Below are 22,566 nucleotides of genomic sequence, written 5' to 3'. Positions count from 1 at the left end.
GCTAAAGAGAGAAGAACAGACTTAGATGTATCTATAGTACACTGGTAGTAAGCGTGGTATGTCACTAAGCTAAGCTGATACAATATGGGTCAGCATTTGGCTGGGTGACTTCACGTGAATGCTGTGTGCTATGCCCTTCCTCTTGCCTTTTGGCACCATGGGGCAAGTAATTTCAAGCTTGGTAGAGGTGGGGGTGTGCACTGTTTTTCCTTGTTTTCCACCTGTCAGTGCACGGGAACGGGGCAGGCAAGGCGTGTGTGCAGGGGCTGTGCAATTCAAGGTCCAGGTGCAATTCAAAGTACTGCTTATCACTTTTAAAGCCATGAACAGCACGGGCCAGGATACTTGGAGGACCAGGTCTCCCTGAGGGTACCTACTCGTCTCACCAGGCGAGACAGGGTGGGTGCCTCAAGGTCCCCTGCCCTTAACGTGGTAATGCAGTGAGACCTAGGTGGCGCGCCTTTTCCCTACTCCCCCTGCCCTGTGAAAGAGGCTCCTCCCTGAGATTGAGCAGCCTCCGCTCCCCCCCCATTGTTTGAGAAGATATGTCCCCCGTTAGGAGGTGTTTGTGGTTGGATCGGACTATTAAAATGAAGCCTGTTTTTGTAGATGGGAAGGGTTGGAAGATGAAATAATGCAAGTCAGGGAAAGAGAAGTGATTTTGTTTGAAGGCAGTGAAATAGCTAAAGAGAGAAAAAGCAACCACAGAAGTCTGGATGACTGCATATAACTGCTGTGTACTATAGACTCCCTCCCCGCTTTTGGCGTGATTGGGGGGGGGTGTTGAGCTGTTTTTGTTTTCTGCCTCTGACTGCAAGGGAGCAGGACAGGCAAGACTTGTGTGCGAAGGATGTGGCCAAGGCCAAGGTGAGAGGGGAGAAAGGAGGTTCACGTATGCAAGGCAGGGCGTTGTCCTTCTCCTTGGGAGCAGCATATTGTGTGGGCTGAGGCTGCGCGTGCTTGCCTTGGTAAGGGTGGTTTTTGGGGTGTTGGCGGCGCTTGTCCCTGGGCATGCAGGTGGGAGCGTGGGTGTTGGATGGTGTTTTTGCTGCCTGGGGAATTCTGGGAGTTGAAGTCCATACATTTTAAAGTTGCCAAGGTTGAGAAACACTGTTCTAGATAATCAGCTTCATTTATGAGCCCCTGAAGCTAAGTGCCTGCCCCTCTCTCAATAACTTTCACTAGAAAGGGAAAGCTGAAGACCGGACAAAATTTGTCCAACATGATCGAGTGCAAGGATGGTCTCTTGTAAAGCTGGGGGGGGGGGTGGAGGTGGGCATCAATGCCTGCTTTAAGGCAGGCAGAACTACCCTTTCTCAAAGTGAGGCATTAACTACTACTTGGACACAACCACACCCCACTTGTGTGAAGCCTTGACCAGCCAGGAGCAGCATGGGTCCAGAGCACAGCTGGCAGAGCTCACAGCAACAAGGACTCTTCCACTTCTTCAGGACTGATTGGCTCAAACTCTTCCCAGATAACACAGCTTGGGCATTCTTTGGTCATTTCCATAGGACCAGCCCAGCCAGAGTCCAACTCAGAGTGAAGTTGAACCACTCCATCCAACAGATGCCAAGAATAGTCTTCACAGCAGCACTAGAAGGGACACTTATCTGAAACAGGGTCACTATTTGTGGATGCAATAAGAGCAGAGGGACGAGCCTGCTTCACCACTCTTATCACCATAAGGTAAATCCTAATCAAAATGCTTACCTGTGCCTGGTTGGCTTTGCTCTTCATCTTTCACCAGCAGTGCTCTACCTTCTGCCCTTGTATAAAATGCAATGTCCCTTTTAAATATTGTCCACATACTGTTTTCACAAGGTGATATTTCAAAAAGTAGGGCTTGAGTGGAGAAGTTGAGATATGATGTTCTAAGGCTTTCTTTTTGAAGTAGAACTGCCAGGGAACATGGAAGTTGCAAAAATTAATCAGAAGTCTATCAGTGGTGCCTTCTTGGCCTTAGCCTAGAGCTGGTCCTGATTCCAACATGGGTCATTCTCAGAAAAATATGCACAGATTCAGCCAATTAGCATGATGTTTCTGCGGCTCTCCTGAAATTGCTGAAGTTTAACTCCCAGGAGACATATGTTGATGAAGGCCGGAGGTTATACTTCAACATGCGGACAGCTTTGGGTTTGGTTTCTTCACTTTTGATTTACAGTAATTAGTAAGAATTACAAGAATGAAAATCTTTTACCAGACTATTATTGAGAGTTGGGTGTCGTACACGCTTTATAAATTATTATTATATTAATATTCCTTTTTATGGCCAAAAGAAGTATCACAGAAGAGCAAACAGGCACATTTCTAAAGTTCTTTTCATCAAGCTAGATTGTAAAAGCAAAACAGGATAGTTGAAATTAATTTTGCTCAGATTTGGTAGCCTAATCCAGCATTGGGAAATGATTCCCACACCTCACACCCCAATAATAGATTTTGATTTTGCTGAACAACTACCAATCATGGAACTGGAATCCACAAATGCTTATAATACAATAAAATCATTAGTCTTTTAAGGTGTTGCAAGATTCCTTCTTATTGCAGCCCTCCAAATATTGGATTCCATCTAGTACCGAGGATGCTGGGAAATGAGTTGAATCATACTCTTCACCCCCAAAGTAGGCTTCCTTCAAAGTAAACACGCATAGAACTGGTTGAGATGAGATTCAGGGAACATTGAAGAAATGCAACTTCCCGCTTTTAACAACCACTGCACGGTGGAAATATAAGCATTCTGAGTGAGATGTGATGACTTGGCGGTTTAGGGTGCCATGTAAACCAAGGCAATTGATTTAAAATTGTTCTTTATCGCCTGTGTGCACTTGTGCCTTCAAGTCAGTTTTTAACTCCTGGCGACTGCCCAGACAAGTCCTGCAGGCAAAATTTTTCAGAAGTGGTTTGCCATCACCTGCTTCCTAGGGCTGAGAGAGAATGGCTGACCCCGTCTGACTTCATGCCTTAGGAGGAACTAGAACTCACGGTCTCCTGGTTTCTAGCTTGGTGCCTACACCAAACTTTTACGGCCTAGTGTATTGCAAAAATGCAGCTGCCTGTGGTTATTCCATAAACTGCAGTTAAACAAACCATGCTTTCTGGTTTAGCACAGTCTGAGGATCCTGACAACACTTCCTCCTGCAGTTCTTAAATTGCCCTTATGTAGAGACTGAGCAAACGGGCTCCCACGAGAAGCGGCTCTGAATTAAATCGCGCTAAGGGAACGCTCCGCGGCCCGAACAAAGGCGAACGCGCCCGCTCCCTGGGCTGACTTTCGTTGGCGGGGACGGAGGTGGACTCAAGCGATGGAGGCGTGGCCGAGAACCAAGTCAGCATCCAGCGGATTGGAGCACGCGACCGGAAGGGGAAGGGGTCCCGCCTCTTTTCCCGGCTCCCGGATACGGGAGGTGGTTGCTGAGCTCTCCGCCGGCGCCGTTGCCTTGGACGCGATGGGGAATTTGCTGCAGTTTCTGAAGTTGGTGGGGCAGCTGAAGGTAGGGAATCCGGGCGCCGAGCTGGGGGGGGGTGCTTAGCTGAAGGCTGTTCTCCCTGCCCGTGCGGGGCTACGGTTGCCGCCTTTCTCCGCTGGCTCTGCCGCGGAACGGGCTCCTTTTTCGGCCCCCTTCGGAAGCCGCCCTCCGATCCTCGTGGGTCCGAAGCAGGGACCGTGGGGCTCAGGACGCGCAAGGCACGCTAAGACTTGGAGGGCTGCAAGGCTGCGGTCCCAGGCTGTGGAACCGAGCTTACCTGAGGAGGAGGGTCCTGTTTTCCCGGTTGCCTTCCCGGCCTGTTGGAAGGCACGTCGTTGGGATCTAAGTGTTACGGTGGTGGAATATGTTCGGTTAGGTTTTATTTATTTTATCAAACTTGCATGTCTGCCCACGACTTTGGGCGGGTCAGAACAGGAAATGACAAAACCAATTAAAAGGAAAAAAGATGGTAAGAAGTTTTTTATTCCGCTTTTAATCCGCGCGCTGAAGCTCCTATCCACAGCAGCCCCTAATCCAGTTTTTCGGCATAGCCACTTTTGTGAGATAGGTTAGGCTGAGAGAGAGTGACTGGCCCCAGCCCACCCAGTGCATTTCCATGGCTGGGGATAGGCTTGAACTTGGCTGTACCCAGATCTAGCCCATTTAACTATGTATTTTTTTCTTATTTGGGGTAACCAAGAAATAATATACTTGGTTTCATTGCACAAAGAAGGCCAGCAACACATGAGCAGCACACAGGCTGGCGCATGTACCTTGGAATAGTAGCTGCATCACCCACCTAGTATTTATCCTCAGGTGATATTGATAAAGTAAACAGGGTTAGTGGGGAGCCACTAGAAAATCCCAGGCTGTAGGCTAGATTGAGAAGTCAGACAAGCATCCTGAAAAAAGGCAGAGAGAAACAATTTATATGCTTTTAAGGCTCTTATGATGTGAATGGGTGCCTGAGCATGGGGGTTACGTAGAGCCCATGATATGATTATTATTTGTGGAGTCTCTTCTGTTGGTGGCTATCATTTGTTTAGGCTGCCTGGGCTCCTCCACTGTTGCTTATGATTTATATTATGTGACCGCATTGTTTTTAAATGTTATGAGCTGCCCAGGGTAGCTATTGTGAGATGGCTGATATATACATTGAATGAATGAATGAATGAATGAATGAATGAATGAATGAATGAATACGGTTGTGAAAAGAATTGCATGGATATTTTTATGAAATTACCAAATATTGAACACAACTTGAGAGAGTCCTTCCCTTTACTTATGTCTGAACAAAACTTTATCAGTAAATATTTCTTTAAATGTCTCTATGATACAATAGATGGACATTCTGCCTGAGGCTTGGATCTCATTCTCAGTCTGGGTTTTCTTTTTTCTTTTTTGAAACCAGAGAGTACCACGGACAGGCTGGGTATACAGAAAGGTAAACAATCCAGAGAGTGTCTCAGATCACATGTACAGAATGGCAATTATGGCTATGGTCACGGAAGATAAAACACTTAATAAAGATAGGTGAGTATACCTTACAATTAATTAAACAAGTTTAATTGTGAAGTAGCACTAATTGTTAAAATTAGAGCCAGCAATCATGCTGCTGGATTGCACTATCTCTTGCAGCTGTTATTTAAATGCCCCCCCAAAAGTTTATGGTATTTGATCATATTGGCTTTGTTTTAAAATGGGATACATGTTGGAGTATGCTTTCAGATTTGCATAACTGATATAGAGCAGAATTCAGTATGTTTCAGTTTTGTTTTAGAAAAATGAGCATTTTTGTAATGTAGAAGCATATTTATTTATTTATTATACTTATACTGCATCACAATCCTGTGGGATTCTCAGCAGTGTTACAGGAATGCACAAAACTTCCCAAGTCACCATTAAAATAATAGCAATAATTTAAAATAATAGAAACCCTAAAAACATATAAAGCCCCCCAAATCCAAGGGTCATCCCAGATGCCTTCCAGAAGAACTCAATTTTCAGCTGCTTCCAAAATGCAGTTAAAGTGGAGCTAACTTAAGCTCCAGAGGGAAGCCACTCCCCAGGGCCAGTGCTGTTATTGAAAAGCAGTACCTCCGAGAATATACCCTCTCCTTGTTTAGTGACCACAGTCCATTCCTTAGATTGGAAGCAAAATGGTCGCTAAGCTAATATATGACAGAGAGACTGCAAAGATCACTGATTGCTGTTGTCTCATTAAGATAAAGTTCTCTTGTACAGTGTCTTGTGCCTGACCTGTTTTTTCCCCTTTTTTTGCCCTCTCACAGGGCGGAGAGATTGCTTAAGCTATTTCTTCCCGAGCTGCTTTTCTCAACAGCACAGTGCTTCCTTAAAAAGTGCTAACCCCAAGTTAAGTTAGCTCTGTGACCTTATTTAATTGATTAGAACCCTCTGGCTGGCTATTGCTGCTGCCTGACACTGACCATACCTTAATCAGTTTCACACTGAAGGCTTTTGTTGTCTGGCTCACAAAATTTTGTGGTAAATATGCACGTTGGCAGGAAAATGATTTTTTAAAATGATTATTATTACTGTCATATTTGCAAACAGTTGCTAAATGAGGTAGCTGCTAAACAAGGAGTGGCTGTAGTTCCCCTGCATCTCCCAACCTGCGAGAACCACCACCTGCTTTTCCCACAGGATCAAATTTGTTGGGCTGATTCTAGTGGTTGAACACAGTCCTTCAGGTAACTTGGTGCGAAAGCTGTAAAAGATTTTTATAGATTAAGACCAGCACTTTAAATTGCACCCAGGATTTATATCAATCATCTTTATGGTGCCCCAGTCTTCTGTTTGGATTTTGACAGACTGTTTTGCCAATTGTCAAGGCAGTGATCAGATGCCTGGGCAATTGGTTCTTTTAGTTCTTTTAGATCTAAAGACAATGAACATACCAGCAGGTGGTGAGATTAAGCTTTATTGTTAACTCGAGCAAACAGATTTAAACAGGAATACAAGATCATAGTATAAAAGCATAACTTACCAAGCAAGATGATAAAACTCTTCCCTTGCTGTCAGGAGCTACAATAAGGTGACAGAGGAGAGACCCCAAGATGGTTTAGATAACACAGCACCTAGTCCCAAGGCCTGTGTCCACACTCCAAATTCCAGGGGCAATGGCAGGGCTTTTTATCCAAGTCTGGCACTACAATCCCATGATACCTGCTCACCAGAAGATTCCAGAGCCTGGGAACTGTAGAGATAAGCTAGTGCTTAACCTAAACAATCCCGAGGGTTTTGCTCCCCCCCCCCACTTCTAAGTAAAAGTGAAAAACAAGCCAGCTAAACCTTACAGTTCAAAGTGACCTTTCTTAATATGTGCAGGAGAAATCAAATTTAGTTGACATAATTTGATCTCCTTGAAATAACAATGGTCTTCCACATTGTCACTACATAGACTTCAAAGCTGAATTTGAAAAACAAATTTTCTGTCTGTAATAAAGCAGAGATGTAACTTGAGCTTAAGCTCAAGATTGTGTTTTTCAACTCTTCCTGATGGATATTTTGTGATGGAATTAATTTAAAATCCAGCTATTAAGAATATGGGATTATAAAAGAGGGCCATGTCTGCCATATATTACTGTTTTGAATTGTAAGACAAGGCTCTAAATTATATTCAGTTAAATTGTGCAAAGTTGTTGTTTAGTCGTTAAGTCGTGTCCGACTCTTCGTGACCCCATGAACCATATTGCGCCAAGCCTTCCTGTCCTTCACTGCCTCCCTGAGTTTGCTCAGTTTCATGCTCATTGCTTCAGTGATGCTATCTAACCATCTCATCCTCTGCCGTCCTCTTCTCCTTTTGCCTTCAATCTTTCCCAGCATCAGGGTCTTCTCCAAAGAGATCTCTCTTCGCATTAGGTGACCAAAATATCTGAGCTTGAGCTTCATTATCGATCCTTCCAATGAGCAATCAGGGTTGATTTCCTTTAAGATTGACTGGTTTGACCTCCTAGCAGTCCAGGGGACTCTCAAGAGTCTTCTCCAGCACCACAGTTCAAAGGCATCAATTCTTCGGCGCTTGGCCTTTTTTATGGTCCAGCTCTCACAGCCATACATTACTACTGGAAAAACCATAGCTTTGACTATGCGGATCTTTGTTGGCAAGGTGACGTCTCTGCTTTTTAATATGCTATCTAGGCTTGCCATAGCTTTCCTCCCAAGGAGCAAGCGTCTTTTAATTTCATGGCTGCAGTCTCCGTCTGCGGTGATCTTGGAGCCCAAATAAATGAAGTCTGTTACTGCTTCGATTTCTACCCCTTCTATTTGCCAGGAATTGATGGGTCCAGATGCCATGATCTTAGTTTTTTTAATGTTGAGTTTCAAGCCAGCTTTTGCACTCTCCTCTTTCACCCTCATCAAGAGGCTCTTTAGTTCTTCTTCACTTTCTGCCATTAGGGTGGTATCGTCCGCATATCTGAGGTTGTTGATGATTCTCCCTGCAATCTTAATTCCGGCTTGTGATTCTTCCAGCCTGGCATTTCTCATGATGTACTCTGCATATAGGTTAAATAAGCAGGGGTACAGTATACAGCCTTGTCGTACACCTTTCCCTATTTTGAACCAATCGGTTGTTCCATGACCGGTTCTGACTGTTGCTTCTTGACCCGCATACAGATTTCTCAGGAGACAGGTAAGGTGGTCTGGTACTCCCATCTCTTTAAGAATTTGCCACAGTTTGTTGTGATCCACACAATCAAAGGCTTTTGCATAGTCAATGAAGCAGAAGTAGATATTTTTCTGGAACTCTCGTGCTTTCTCCATGATCCAGCGAATGTTGGCGATTTGATTTCTAGTTCCTCTGCCTCTTCGAAACCCAGCTTGTACATTCGGTAGTTCTCGGTTCATGTATTGCTGAAGCCTACCTTGTAGGATTTTGAGCATAACCTTGCTAGCATGTGAAATGAGTGCAATTGTGAGATAATTTGAGCATTCTTTGGCGTTGCCCTTCTTTGGAATTGGAACATAAACTGACCTTTTCCAATCCCGTGGCCACTGTTGCGTTTTCCAAACTTGCTGGCATATTGAGTGCAGCACTTTAACAGCATCATCTTTTAGTATTTTAAATAACTCAGCTGGAATACTGTCATCTCCACTAGCTTTGTTGTTAGCAATGCTTCCTAAGGCCCACTTGACTTCACTCTCTAGGATGTCTGGCTCAAGGTCAGTGATCACACCAGCGTGGACATCAGGGATATTAAGATCTTTCTTGTATAGTTCTTCTGTGTATTCTTGCCACCTCTTCTTAATCTCTTCTGCTTCTGTTAGGTCCCTGCCTTTTTTGTCCTTTATCATGCCCATCTTTGCACTAAACGTTCCTTTCATATCTCCAATTTTCTTGTAGAGATCTCTAGTCTTCCCCATTCTATTGTTTTCCTCAATTTCTTTGCATTGTTCATTTAAGAAGGCCTTCTTATCTCTCCTTGCTATTCTCTGGAAATCTGCATTCAGTTGCTTATATCTTTCCCTTTCACCCTTGCTTTTCGCATTCCTTCTTTCCACAGCTATTTGTAAAGCCTCATCAGACAGCCATTTTGCTTTCTTGCATTTCTTTTTCTTTGGGATGGTTTTAGTTGCTGCCTCCTGTACAATGTTACGGACCTCCGTCCATAGTTCTTCAGGCACTCTGTCTACCAAATCTAATCCTCTAAATCTATTCATCACCTTCACTGTGTACTCACAAGGAATATGATCTAAGTCATACCTGAGTGGTCTAGTGGTTTTCCCTACATTCTTCAATTTAAGCCTAAATTTTGCAGTAAGAAGCTCATGATCTGAGCCACAGTCAGCTCCTGGTCTTGTTTTTGCTGTCTGTATAGAGCTTCTCCATCTTTGGCTGCAAAGTATATAATCAATCTGATTTCGGTATTGACCATCTGGTGATGTCCATGTGTAGAGTCGTCTCTTGTGTTGTTGGAAAAGAGTGTTTGCTATGACTAGCTTGTTCTCTTGACAGAACTCTATTAGCCTTTGCCCTGCTTCATTTTGTACTCCAAGGCCAAACTTGCCTGTTATTCCGATTACTCCTTGACTTCCTACTTTAGCATTCCAATCCCCTATGATGAAAAGGACATCTTTTTTTGGTGCTAGTTCTAGACGGTGTTGTAGGTCTTCATAGAAGCGGTCAACTTCAGCTTCTTCAGCATCAGTGGTTGGGGCATAGACTTGGATGACTGTGATATTGAATGGTTTGCCTTGGATACGCACTGAGATCATTCTGTCGTTTTTGAGGTTGTACCCCATTACTGCCTTTCCCACTCTCTTATTGACTATGAGTGCAACTCCATTTCTTCTAAGGGTTTCTTGGCCACAGTAGTAGATATAATGGTCACCCGAATTAAATTCACCCATTCCCGTCCATTTCAGTTCGCTGATTCCCAAGATGTCGATGTTCAATCTTGTCATCTCATGTTTGACCACATCCAGCTTGCCTTGGTTCATAGATCTTACATTCCAGGTACCTATACAATATTGTTATTTACAGCATCGGACCTTCTTTTCGCTTCCAGATACATCCACAGCTGAACGTCCTTTCGGCTTTGGCCCAGCCGCTTCACTCTTTCTGGAGCTACTTGGAATTGCCCTCTGCTCTTCCCCAGTAGCATATTGGACACCTTCCGACCTGAGGGGCTCATCTTCCGGCATCATATCTTTTAGCCTTTTAATATTGTCCATGGGGTTTTCTTGGCAAGGATACTGGAGTGGGTTGCCATTTCCTTCTCCAGTGGACCACATTTTGTCAGAACTCTCTGTCATGACCTGTCCGTCTTGGGTGGCCCTGCATGGTATAGCTCATGGCTTCACTGAGTTACGCAAGCCCCTTCGCCACGACAAGGCAGTGATCCATGAAGGGGGTGCAAAGTTGGCAAAAGTAATTATTTTGTTAGACTTAGTAATGCAATTATCAGATCTGAAAATCACATCATTATTTGAATAGGATTTGGTGTTTTTTAGTGTTGAACAAGATTTAAATTTCAAACATTCTCATTTTCTCTAGATTTTTAAACTCAAGAAAGGGAAAAAAGGTCAAGTGGGAACAAGAAACAAATTAAAAAAATATGCCTGATAGAAAAATAATGGGTGTGTATGGGGGTCCTGAAACATCTTTGCTTTTCTGCCTTTTTTTTCAACATCTAAGATATATAAAAATAATGCACCATGTGAAAGCTTTCTCAATGCATTTTAATGTTTGAATTGATATATAGTCCTAATAATTATAGCACTCTTATTTCTGAGTTGCGTAGTAATAGAACAACACATGTTCCATTCTAGTAATTCTCAAACTGCATAGGTTTCAAAGTTAATACAGTGGCACATGTATCATGATTATTGGGCTTTAAATTTCTTGTTTTTCTTTACTGGTCTGAAAAATTCTATGAATTAATCATACTCTGTGGATAGATTTTTGCTAAACCAAGCTATATTGGAAAGTGTTATGGATTTAAAGGGTTATCTTGCCTTTCATCTGAAAAAAATTCCACCATAAAAACAGTCCCTGCATAGAGAATTAAAACTATAAAGCAGTGTAGAAAAAAAATTAAATCTTAAAATTAATTAATTAAATCTGAAATTTAATCTTTAAATTATTTTCTGAGGCTAAAACGTCTGTCTCTCTTTTTACTAACATACAATTGTATTACAGGTTAAAGCAGGCAAAAATAGTATCAAAAGATTAAAGTTAGCATAGAATTCACATAAATAATACATTTTTGCATCAAGAATATACAGTGGTACCTCGGGTTACGAACGCCTCTGTTAACGAACTTTTCGAGTTACGACCAGCTCCGCCCGCAAAAATTTACCTTGGTTTGCGAACTCCTCGGGGTACGAACAGGATACGCGGCCATTTTCCCTCCTGTGACACAGTCCGTGGCCATTTTCCCGCCCCTGACACGTGGTCTGCGGCCATTTTTCCACCCCTGACACGTCCGCGGCCATTTTCCGCCCCTGACATGTGGTCCGCGGCCATTTTCCGCCCCTGACACGCCACTGTATTTTGGTACCAAAGCAAGTAAGGAGGAAGTTCAGCATTCATTTCATTTTATATTTTCCCTAATCCATTTTTTAAATCATTCATATACATTTCTGATAGCATAATTTTCCCTTCCAAATTTTAAAATCATTTGTCAAATGTCTACTGTATTCCTGAAGTAGATTTATATCAATAAAATTACAAATATCTGGAATACCTGTGGGGTATTTTCTTTAACAACTTTATGCAACTTTTTGGAAATCTTAGAATCATGTACAGTGGTACCTCGGGATACGAACTTAATCCGTTCCGTGACTCTGGGCGTATCCCGAGTTGGTCGTAACCTGAAGGAAATTTCCCCATAGGGTTCAATGTAAATCCGGTTAATCCGTTCCGCCCTCCGAATTTGGTCGCACCCCGAAGCAAATTTTCCCATAATGTTCAATGTAATTACCGTTAATCCGTTCTGGCGTCCGCGGACCACACGTCAGGGGTGGGAAAATGGCCGGGCGTGGCACGGCGCGAAAACGGCCCGGCGCGGCGCGAAAACGGCGCGGCGCCGCGTGGCGTGAAAATGGCTGCGGACGACGTGTCAGGGGCGGAAATATGGCCGCGGACCACGTGTCAGGGGCGGAAAAATGGCCGCGGACCATGTGTCAGGGCGGAAAAATGACCGTACCCCGAGGCGGAGTTCGCACACCCAGGTAAATTTTTGCGGCCGGAGCTGGTCGTAACCCGAAAAGTTCGTTAGTAGAGGCGTTCGTATCCCAAGGTACCACTGTATATATTTATGACTCCATTTATGATCCTTCCTAGATCTGAGCTCTATTGATACTGGCTCATTAGATATCAAAGTTGGAGTAAAGAATATCAGCTTCTAGCAAATTAACTTTTCAGGGGGGTTTCTTCAGAAGCTGTTACCAGTGTTGCGCTCTAGCTGTGATACTGTTAATAATGTGTAGATTTGCATTATGAATTTGTGTGATGTGTGTGAAATATAAGAGTATGTGGGACTCATGCAAAACAGGCCATAAATAAAGGGTTATTCTGGAAAATTTCAACTTTTGCAGTACAGTGAAAAGTATCAGAAAGAAAACATCTACAAAATACATTTGAGTCTTCAAAACAAGAGAGAGTTCTCCAAGGACAACGTCACAATGCATAGGAATGTATTCTGGCAGGGAAGTCAAGGCTCTGCAGTATATAACTTAATTTTGCCTATACATTTTCTTGTATAGGCACAAAGTGGTTCTTTCAAGCACAAAGTGGTTCTTTCAAACACAAAGTGGTTCTCAGATCAGAACAGAGTTCCTATGTGAACTGGATCAGACATTAGCAGTCAAATAAAAAAAGTGCCACGAGTTATAAGAAGACTACCAAGCTGGGGCTGGCCAAGCCTTGGAAGATTCAGATTGGGATAAAGTAGTATCATCACTCTGTACCATCACATAGAACAAAATACTGGTGGGCATCTTCTAGAACTCAAACCTGATCTGGTCAGCTAGATTTTGAATTGGGTTGGGGAGTGTATGTATGGATAAGTGAACCTTTTAGTTCAGAAAGTGAACAAGAAAAGTTGGAAACCTATATTTGTTTCTATGCATACTGAGTCTCCGAATGGATAAGACCAACAAAGGTCTCTTTATGACCTTCTGTGTGACAAGCTTTTTAATTTCATTAACCTTTATGACCAGGTGTTTTATTCTGGAGCTAATCTATATATGATTCACTAATATTCAGCACAAAGTAAATTTTGCAGGTGGTGCTCTCTCTGTTGCATATCTTTACACATATTTTCTCTGCAGATGCGTTCGGTTAGCTTTGGTTCATGATATGGCTGAATGCATAGTTGGTGACATTACTCCTGCTGACAATATTTCCAAAGAAGAGAAACACAGGCAAGAAGAGGTCAGTATGGAGATGCTAACAGTGTGATTGTCTATAGCAGCCTTCTCTAACCTGCCATTCTCCAAACAACACTAAAAAGTGCTATTTGAGAAGTTATTTCTGGCACAGAACTTGTGGTTGCTGAACAATTTATTTCACTGTCAGCCACTTATGGTGAATGTGGATTGTTGTACATTTAGTAATAGAAGCCAAGCTAACAATCTTTAGCATTATCAATTCAGAATAGCAGTGTAATGGACAATGGCTCGTATTGATGTCCAGAAGCAGAGAACGGGGAAAAGGCATTTGATAGCATTTGAATAAAAATTATAGCATCTTGGGGATTTTGTTTTGCTTTCTTTTTGTTTTTTTAGGAAGCTATGAAACATTTGACCAGATTGCTGTCAGAGGATCTGAGAAAAGAGATTTATGAACTATGGGAAGTAAGTTTTCAGTATTTAAAATTATTCATGGATTTTGTTGTAAGGAGATGTTGAAGGTTGTGGATTTGGGAAAGCAGACTGCCCAGTAAACTACAGCCTTGCATGAAAGCCACCAGAAATTTAATAAACCTTCTCTCTCTACTGCCCGTTACAAGATTCAGGTTAATTGTCATGCAGCTATCATCTACAGTATTGGCAGCTATAAAGCACAGTTAGCAATTTGAAGTATAAATGCCTGATATGATCAGTGTTCTTTGTCTATTCAAGTGACCTCTTTCTTCAGTTTTTGCTTAGAAGTTTCATAACAGTGAATTATGTTCCTACGCTTACATTAGAACATGTTGGTTTTAATTTGGGGCAATTATGTTTCATGAAACAATCTCTGTAGTGGATGGTAGGGGACAGAATCCTTTTTTTAAAGAATATTTATTACTGAATTTATACGCTGCCTTTCTGTTTATTCCATAATTCAACATTTACAATAAGGAGAAATACAAAGCATAAAAGAAGATTAATGCAATTAAAATTAAAGATTTGGGAGGATGGTAAAGACCTATATTTTGCCAAGCTTTTGTTAATTTTAATTGTTACTTGATTTAAAGTCACTAAAATAATTAACAGTGCAGATCTTTCAGCATAGGCATCATATAATCCTGCACTTTGCACTAGTCTGCAACCTTTTACCCCAGGTGCAGTTTCAAGACACTTTTCAAGAGCAGCTCTGAGTAAAGCCCAGTACAGTAGTTGAGTCAGATTGTATCCAAGGCATAAATAGTTGTTGCTAAGTCCAAACTTAAAAAAGTTTGCACAATGTGTAAATATGTAAATGGTCTGCTCATCACAGCTACCATCTGGAAATCCAGTGATCACTGGAGGTCAAGGAGCATTCAAAAGATGCAGACATGCTCTTTCTGGAGTGCAGTCCCAGAGTGAAGCTTTCTCCTTACCAATAACACCTTCAGCTTGTCTGGATTTAATTTCACTTTATTCCTTCTCATCCCTCAGTACCGACTGCTTCCTTAGAGGCAGTAGGGAAGAGCAGTGTCGTTGTGTATATGTTAAACAGCATGTATGTGTGTGAATAAATGTAAGATCCACTCAAAGCAGGCTGAAAAAAGAAAGGGTTGTTTAAGAAGATTTCAGCTTATGTTGCATGTGGAGAATTACCACTTCAGCAAAGGTTTAGCAAGATATCTCTCTAACAACAGATCCCAAAACACACCGTTTCCATGTGAACTAAATGAGGCAATGGCACTCTGCTGGAAAAGTACCAGGAGATATGAAAAAAGTGCTAAGGTGGGGCTGGACATGCTTTGAGGGACTAGTCAAATCTTGTTGAAAGGTATCAAAATGAATGGGAACTGTAGTCCTTGGAAGCCACCACATAGAACAAGGATTTTGTGTAGGTGTCCCACCTTGATAGTTCTGGAACTCAAACCTAGCCTTTGCATTGGGAAGGTATGTATGAATGTGTGAAGGAAGAAAACTTTTAGTTTAGAGTTGAGTTTTTAGAACAGAAAATGAACGATACAAGATATACAGTCGTGAAAAATAAAGCACACCCTCTTTGAGTTCTATGGTTTTATGTATCAGGACATAATAAAAATCATCTGGTCTTTAGCAGTTCTCAAAAGTAGGTAAATACAACCTCAGATGAACAACAACACATGACATATTACACCAAGCCATCATTTATTTTACAAAAAGAAAGCCAAAATAGAGAAGCCATGTGTGAAAAACTAAGTACACCTTATTATTCAATAGCTTGTAGAGCCACCTTTAGCAGCAATAACTTGAAGTAATCGTTTTCCTGTATGACTTTATCAGTCTCTCACATCATTGTGGAGGAATTTTGGCCCACTCTTCTTTACAATGTTGCTTCAGTTCATGGAGGTTTGCGGGCATTTGTTTATGCACAGCTCTCTTGAGGTCCCGCCACAGCATTTCAATCGGGTTGAGGTCTGGACTTTGACTGGGCTATTGCAACACCTTGATTCTTTTCTTTTTCAGTCATTCTGTTGTAGATTTGCTGGTGTGCTTGGAATCATTGTCCTGTTGCATGACCCAATGATGGCCAAGCTTTAGCTGTCGGACCGATGTTCTCACGTTTGACTCTAGAATACTTTGCTGTACAGAGGAGTTCATGGTTGACTCAATGACTGCAAGGTGCCCAGGTCCTGTGGCTGCTACACAAGCCCAAATCATCACCCCTCCACCACCCTGCTTGACGGTTGGTATGAGATGTTTGTGCTGATATGCTGTGTTTGGTTTTCGCCAAATGTGGCGCTGTGCATTATGGCCAAACATCTCCACTTTGGTCTCGTCTGTCCAAAGGACAGTGTTCCAGAAGTCTTGTAACTTGTTCAGATGCAACTTTGCAAACCTCAGCCATGCTGCCATGTTCTTTTTAGAGAGAAGAGGCTTTCTCCTGGCAAACCTTCTAAACAAACCATACTTGTTCAGTCTTTTTCTAATTGTACCATCATGAACTTCAACATTTCACATGCTGAGGCCTGTAGAGTCTGAGATGTAACTCTTGGATTTTTTTGCAATTTATCTGAGCATTGCACAGTCTGACCTTGGGATGAATTTGCTGGGGTGTCAACTCCTGGGAAGATTGGCAACTGTCTTGAATGTTTTCCACTTGTGAATAATCTTCCTCGCTGTAGAATGATGGACTTTAAATTGTTTGGAAATGGCCTTATAACCCTTCCCAGATTGATGGGCAGCAACAATTGCTTCTCTAAGATCATTGCTGTTGTCTTTACTCTTTGGCATTGTGTTAACACATACCTCAATACCTGAGACCAGCAAACTCCTAAAACTTTGGCTTTTATAGAGGTAGTCACACTTGCTGAAGATCAATTGATCAAGGGTATTTGATTAGCAGCACCTGGCTGCTACTTAGCCTCTTCACACCTATGGAAGCAGTAAGGGTGTACTTAGTTTTTCACACATGGCTTCTCCATTTTGGCTTTCTTTTTGTAAAATAAATGATGGCTTGGTGTAATATGTCATGTGTTGTTGTTCATCTGAGGTTGTATTTACCTACTTTTGAGAACTGCTAAGGACCAGATGATTTTTATTATGTCCTGATACATAAAACCATAGAACTCAGAGGGTGTACTTTCTTTTTCACATGACTGTAAACCTGCATTCGTTTCTAAATGTCTGAGTTGCTGGAAAAAGTAACACTGGAAGTGATTTCCAGTCCTTAGTGTGACAGGATGAACACCTTTTCCACTGTATAATTCTGTTCAGGAATATGAATATCAGTCAACTGCAGAAGCAAAATTTGTAAAACAGCTGGACCAATGTGAGATGATTATTCAAGCCTTAGAGTATGAAGAATTAGAGAAAAGACCTGGGACGCTACAAGACTTTTATGATTCTACTGCCGGTAAATATCCTTTTTTTCCTTTAAACAAGTTTACATTTATGACTCATGGGACAAAACAAAACAAAATGTTGTAGTGTGGGGTTCTCTGCTGAATTTGTCAACAAGATGCATATGCTATCTCCAGAAAGTATCCATTCTGTTCCCCCACTCCAAGCAAATACTCAGCATTCTGTGGACCTGAGCCATCCTGGTGATTCCCCCTTATTCCCTAAATACTGTTTGCCACATCTGCAAACCTTGGATCCTTAACTTACTGGGCAGAGCTATCCTACTGCCCAGTCAGAATTTTGGCATGTTCAAGTGCTTGCTAATGAGAGAGAAGAAAGCCACCCCCTCCCTACTTTTACAATGAAACATCTTCCACAACTCATGATAGATGGGAAATTAATTTAAAACAGTTGAATGGGACCCCCATCCCCTTTCAAAATGTTCTGGAGTTGAAGTTTCCCAGTCTGAGAAGCTGATGATACTGAGGTAGGAAAGAAGACTAGAAGTTGGATTGTCCTTTTTGGGGCTGACTGGAAAAAGACTCATTTCTTTGGCCTCTAGAATGCTATCTTAGGGCCAGATGGTTATTCATAGCCTAAATCTTATAAAAGTCTAGTTACATGTACATTTTCTCAGAATTTCAATTTTGATTGTATGACCTTGTCCTTCAGGAAATGGTTCCAACCGTCAAAGTCCTCCATATGATTGAAGTTGCAAGACATCCTTGTTAGTCAGGTTTCAAAGACACAAGAAGCTGCCCACAGCCATTTCCCTGATGGTGGCAGCAGCTGCTCCTCTGTTTTGCATGACTTTGGCTTGTCTACTTGTATTCCTGAAGGCTAGCAAAAAAGCTGGCAATTTGAACAATGATGTTCAAATGTGATGTTGATTCCAGAGGCAATGGACGTTTAAAAGCCCAGTCCATTGTGTTAATGTGTGCTGTGGACTTGTTCCTGCCCACATCTGATCATTTCAGGTGCTCAGACCATAGATTAAGGCAATAACACAACATGTCTTTAGCATTTTTTTCAACATTCCATATTTTATTGTAGTTTTATGAAGGAACACTTTAGAAAATAGAACTAGTGTAGGCAAGCAGGTCAGTACCAAATATAAAAGCTTACACAGTACAGTAACAAAATTCTTGTAGATGAAAGTATGGTTACCAAAGTTACTGCCATAATCTTGCACTTAGCAGACTTGAAGATTATGTTAACTAATTGTGAACTCTTGATCTACAGGAAAATTTAGTCACCCAGAAATAGTCCAGCTTGTGTCTTCCATAAATACAGAAAGAAATGCAAAAATAGCTGCAGAAAACAGTGATCCTCCAACTTGAATCACTTTTGAAATGTGCTTAGCTGTATCTAAAATAAATTATTTTATGATTCCAACATACGTGTGTCTGTGTAGTCTTGTGACGTAATATACATGAATACTGTTGGTTTATCAAATAATTTGTTGAAAATGTAGGCAATAAATAAGGCTGTGATACAGGATAGGTAAGCAAGTGTTTTCTGAGTATTGGAATAAAAAAATTAAAGTGGCAGCTTTAAAAGCTAGTTGGAGTTTTATAGGGGGCAACTGGTATCTAGAATATTCAGTAATGAAAATTGGACACAACATGAACCTCTTTGTTGCTTTCATCACAGGCTCTCTTCACAGAGTTTATAAGGTGAGAAGACATGTTCACTGTATGGGCAGTTCCAGCTTGTTGAACTTCAGACATGAAAACCCAAAAGGTTAAATTGCATGCCAGTTTTTCAGCCTGCTTCTCTGAATATTTGCAATAGAAACAGCAACATTCTTTTAAATTAACCACATAACCTAGCAAGATAGGAAAACAAAAGTGAAATGGGAAAGTAAAACTAGCTACCCAGGTCCCACCCTACCTAATTTCTGGATAAACACTAATAATTCAAATTGGATAATGCTGCATAAATTTAATTGAGCTCCATATCTTTTAGATCTCACTTGTTTTTTTGCCAGGTCCAGAAGTCATGCATTACAAGATTTATTTAGTTTTTTTATATAGTTTAAAGGTCCAGCCCTAGATTTAAGAATTGAAATTTTGAATATTCTTTTTCTCTCAAAAAAAATATAAAGATGCTCAGCTCTTTTGGGTAGGCACACCTATTTTACTCCAACTGAAGATAGCTAGAAAAATGTTATTACAATCAACAATTGCAGACAACCATGGAGATAATCTGGATATAATATAATTTGTGACATTGTGTTCAGTTCCATTCCTCATCCCAATGGCACATATAATAATGAACAGGCTGATTGTCTTTAACAGTCAGAGGCAGGCACATAAACAGGAAAGAGAACAAAAACAGCTTGGTTGTTTACACCAAGAGAAATGGAATATGTAATTGCTTGAACAATAAATTTGGGCTTATTTTCTGAAATTCATTATAAAAACATACATAGGCAAATGTCTTAAGATAATAGATGCCATTTTAAAAATTGACACAATTGTATATTGTAGAAGCTACAGATGTAAAATCATAAGCATAAATAGCATAAAATGGGTAATATAGAAGGACAGCTAGCAGTTACTGCTGCAGCACTAGCTGCAGTTGGTTGCATCCCAGCTGATCTCTCTGCCTAGTATTGTGTGGGTGTGTTCTCAGTGCAGTCCTACACCTTTGTACTCAGCCCTGCAGAGAGAAAAAACATTTCATGTGTCGGTCATCTATAAGCAGCAGGACAAAGGAATCCCCCATCTAGCAATGGAGCTCCTCTTCTGTTTCTGAAAGTCGGGTGCCTGCAATGGGGCTCCGGGCACTGGCATGGGCTGTAGAGCTAAGAACTTCTTCAAAGCTTCCTCCAGGGTGAGTTGTACCTCCAACTTTTGTCTGAAAGGAACAAAATAATTATTTTGCCAAAATCAGTTACTTCATCCGTCCCCCTCTGAGCTGCATACATGCTTTAGATTACCACACCAAGAACAATTTGGTGATCTTGCATAGTAATTAATTCTATCTTTTGATTGTCCCAATTCCCAAGGTAGCAGGTAAGGCAGAAAAAAGGCAGATCTTGTGCCAGGTCAAAACTTATTATAACCTTATTGGTGTCTACAAAAAAGGCAAGATTCAACAGCTTTGTGTTACAGAATTGTGACAATTTGTGTTGAATTATGTATTTTGAAATACAGAAGTTCCTTGATTCAAGATAGCTCTTAAATTAGATGCAAAGTTGGTTATGAATCCATCTACTTAATGTTCTAATGTTACATGTTTGGAAAAATTAATAACACAGGGTAAACAAGGAACCTATCTGACTAATAGAAATTACCAGGCTCTGGATACCTTGGAAAAAAATACAGATGAATATATCACACTGTGCTTCTTTATACAATCGCATACCTGTTCCCTTGGCTATACATCTGGGAATAAGCTTACTTGAAAATATGGCTTGCTCTTGAATCAAGCATTTCAGTTGATAAACAACACACTGGGATTAAAAATGCATTGGGAATGCACAGCAGGAACTCAATGAAAATCCAGTTTGCTTATAACACAACAATGACTTTACTGACCAACTTTTCTTAGGGCGTGCCTGGATGCCCTGATCCCTTTATTCTTATATCCCATACCTTAATGCTCGTAACAGTGGTCTCAACCTTTTCTTCGAAGGATTTGAATGTAGGAGAATTCCTTAAAAGGATAAAATAAAGACCAGAATTTGTTAGCTCTTAATCCTTGTTCATTTCCTTAACTGATTTTTGGATAATGCAGTCCAGTGATTTCCAAATGATTTCCACCATGTATTCCACCCACTGTAGATTATGTAACCATCTTTGAATGTCAGTTATATTGAACTAGGGCCCAAACTCAATGTAGCATTACTTAGATAATTTGCTCATGTGTGTTTCTTGATTAAAAATAATTTAAAGAAATAGATGCAAGGGGATCAAGGTGGGAAATGTGGTATAAGATGAGAATAGCACTAATTTATTTCCCTGTGATGGAAGGCATGAGTGGGGAAGGTTCTGGAATGGAGCTTCAAGGTTGCCAGGAAGGGGGAGAGACATTCCAGGGGAACCACCTCCTCAGTCCTTAGCTGGAGTGTGGGAAAGCCAAGAGAATGAGACTGGCCCCTCCCTAAGGGCCTCATGATTATAGTAACTACTGTTGTAGTGTAGATTTAGTCTGGCGAGATTCTGTCTATTAGGTGTAAGCTAATAAAGGAGCTAAACTGTACTGTCTTGCTGTTGTTCTTGGGCTGAACCTGACATTTCCCTACCAAGAACAAGAACTGTGCCCCTTTCTTTGTGTTAACAGTTAACAAGTAGTTGATATTTATTTAAAATTTCTGCCTCTCATCCAGGAGCTCCAATTTTTGCCTACATAACAACCTGTGAGGAAGATTGGGCTGAGATAGTACCTGGACCAACATCACTCAGTGAACTTCCACAGCTGAGGGTGGACTTGAATCGGGCCCCCCTTGTCTTTGTCCAACTCATAAATCCCACTGGCTTGGAGCACCTGCGGTGGCTTTTTATTAAAGATGAAATAGAAGCACAACTATATAGGCCAAGCTCAGTGAGCAACTTCATGTTTAGTTTTGTCAAAGAACTGTTTAAGTTTTAAAGTTGCACATTTAGAGAAAATGTGCAGTATGACCACATGGATAATATGAATTATTCTGAAATAGTTGGTCATCCCTATAGCCCACTACATCACCATACCAATTCTATATGGCCACATTCTCCCAGGCATCTTTCTTCAGGAACAAGAAAGATACTTGATACAAATTTGTGGAAATTTGGGTAGCTGAGATTAAAACTCTGCATCTGAGTAATAATGATGTTCAGAGGATACTGTATTACAATTCTTTGCATAGGAAGAAACACCTAAGTTGGAAGGCTGATGCCAAGCAGAAAGCAGAAGTTCTTAAGCTTTAACTGAATGCACAGAATAACAGAAACCATTTAAAATGGATTCAAATTCTGTTAGAGCATTCACTTCTGGCATTGTTATAGGAGAATCAGATTGTTGACATAAAAATATTGTGATGTGTAAGCAATGTTAGTAGCTGAAACTCAGAATTTCACTCTTTAGCCAGGAATTAGAATCAAGTCTGCTTCTGAATTAAAATGATCTGATTGGGACTTTGGCCTTGGAAACCTTGAGAATAGAAAATAAGATAGGAAAACTCAGTTGTTGCCCTTCCCCTCAAGAATGCTTCCTATTTTCCCTAAGTATAATAGACACCAGATACAAGCAAAACAATGTTTTCAAACATTTTTGTTTAAAAGCACTGCTCAAATAAGGAATGTTTTCCATTGTCCATCATCAATTATTGCTCTACAGTACAATATTCTTTTGCCAGTAAGTTTCAACCTCAGTCAGACATGAGGGTGTCTTTTAGTGACTCCAA

The 22,566-nt window shown here is 41.1% G+C and overlaps 2 protein-coding genes across 4 annotated transcripts in view; one reads left to right on the top strand and one right to left on the bottom strand.

Moving 5' to 3' along the window:
* The first annotated feature begins 3,343 nt into the window (after window positions 1-3,343).
* Window positions 3,344-18,961, top strand: HDDC2 (HD domain containing 2). Of its 2 annotated transcripts, none has more exons than XM_088140338.1 (6): window positions 3,344-3,491; window positions 4,879-5,000; window positions 13,266-13,368; window positions 13,722-13,790; window positions 17,052-17,190; window positions 18,831-18,961. In XM_088140338.1, exons 1-6 carry the CDS (start codon window positions 3,447-3,449, stop codon window positions 18,923-18,925), a joined length of 573 nt encoding a protein of 190 aa, XP_087996464.1. In that variant the 5' UTR covers window positions 3,344-3,446; the 3' UTR covers window positions 18,926-18,961. The 2 variants fall into 2 exon arrangements, with proteins under 2 accessions (XP_087996464.1, XP_087996455.1); XM_088140329.1 differs by lacking the exon at window positions 18,831-18,961 and adding an exon at window positions 18,420-18,572 and having other exon boundaries at window positions 3,345-3,491.
* TPD52L1 (TPD52 like 1) overlaps window positions 18,563-22,566 on the bottom strand; it is a 34,570-nt gene continuing 30,566 nt past the window's right edge. For both annotated transcript variants that reach the window (XM_007439304.4, XM_088140353.1), the window contains 2 exons: window positions 20,780-20,840; window positions 18,563-20,039 (listed from right to left, as the gene is read on the bottom strand). In XM_007439304.4, coding sequence (XP_007439366.1) covers window positions 19,908-20,039; window positions 20,780-20,840 — 193 coding nt within the window. In that variant the 3' untranslated portion in view covers window positions 18,563-19,907. The remainder of the gene's footprint in view (window positions 20,040-20,779; window positions 20,841-22,566) is intronic.

The sequence above is a fragment of the Python bivittatus genome, unplaced genomic scaffold, assembly GCF_059951505.1.
Source record: "Python bivittatus isolate LINGU-HERP-01145 unplaced genomic scaffold, Pbiv_v1 ctg000020_np1212, whole genome shotgun sequence".
Taxonomy (NCBI): domain Eukaryota; kingdom Metazoa; phylum Chordata; class Lepidosauria; order Squamata; family Pythonidae; genus Python; species Python bivittatus.
This window is presented reverse-complemented; position numbering and strand designations above follow the sequence as displayed.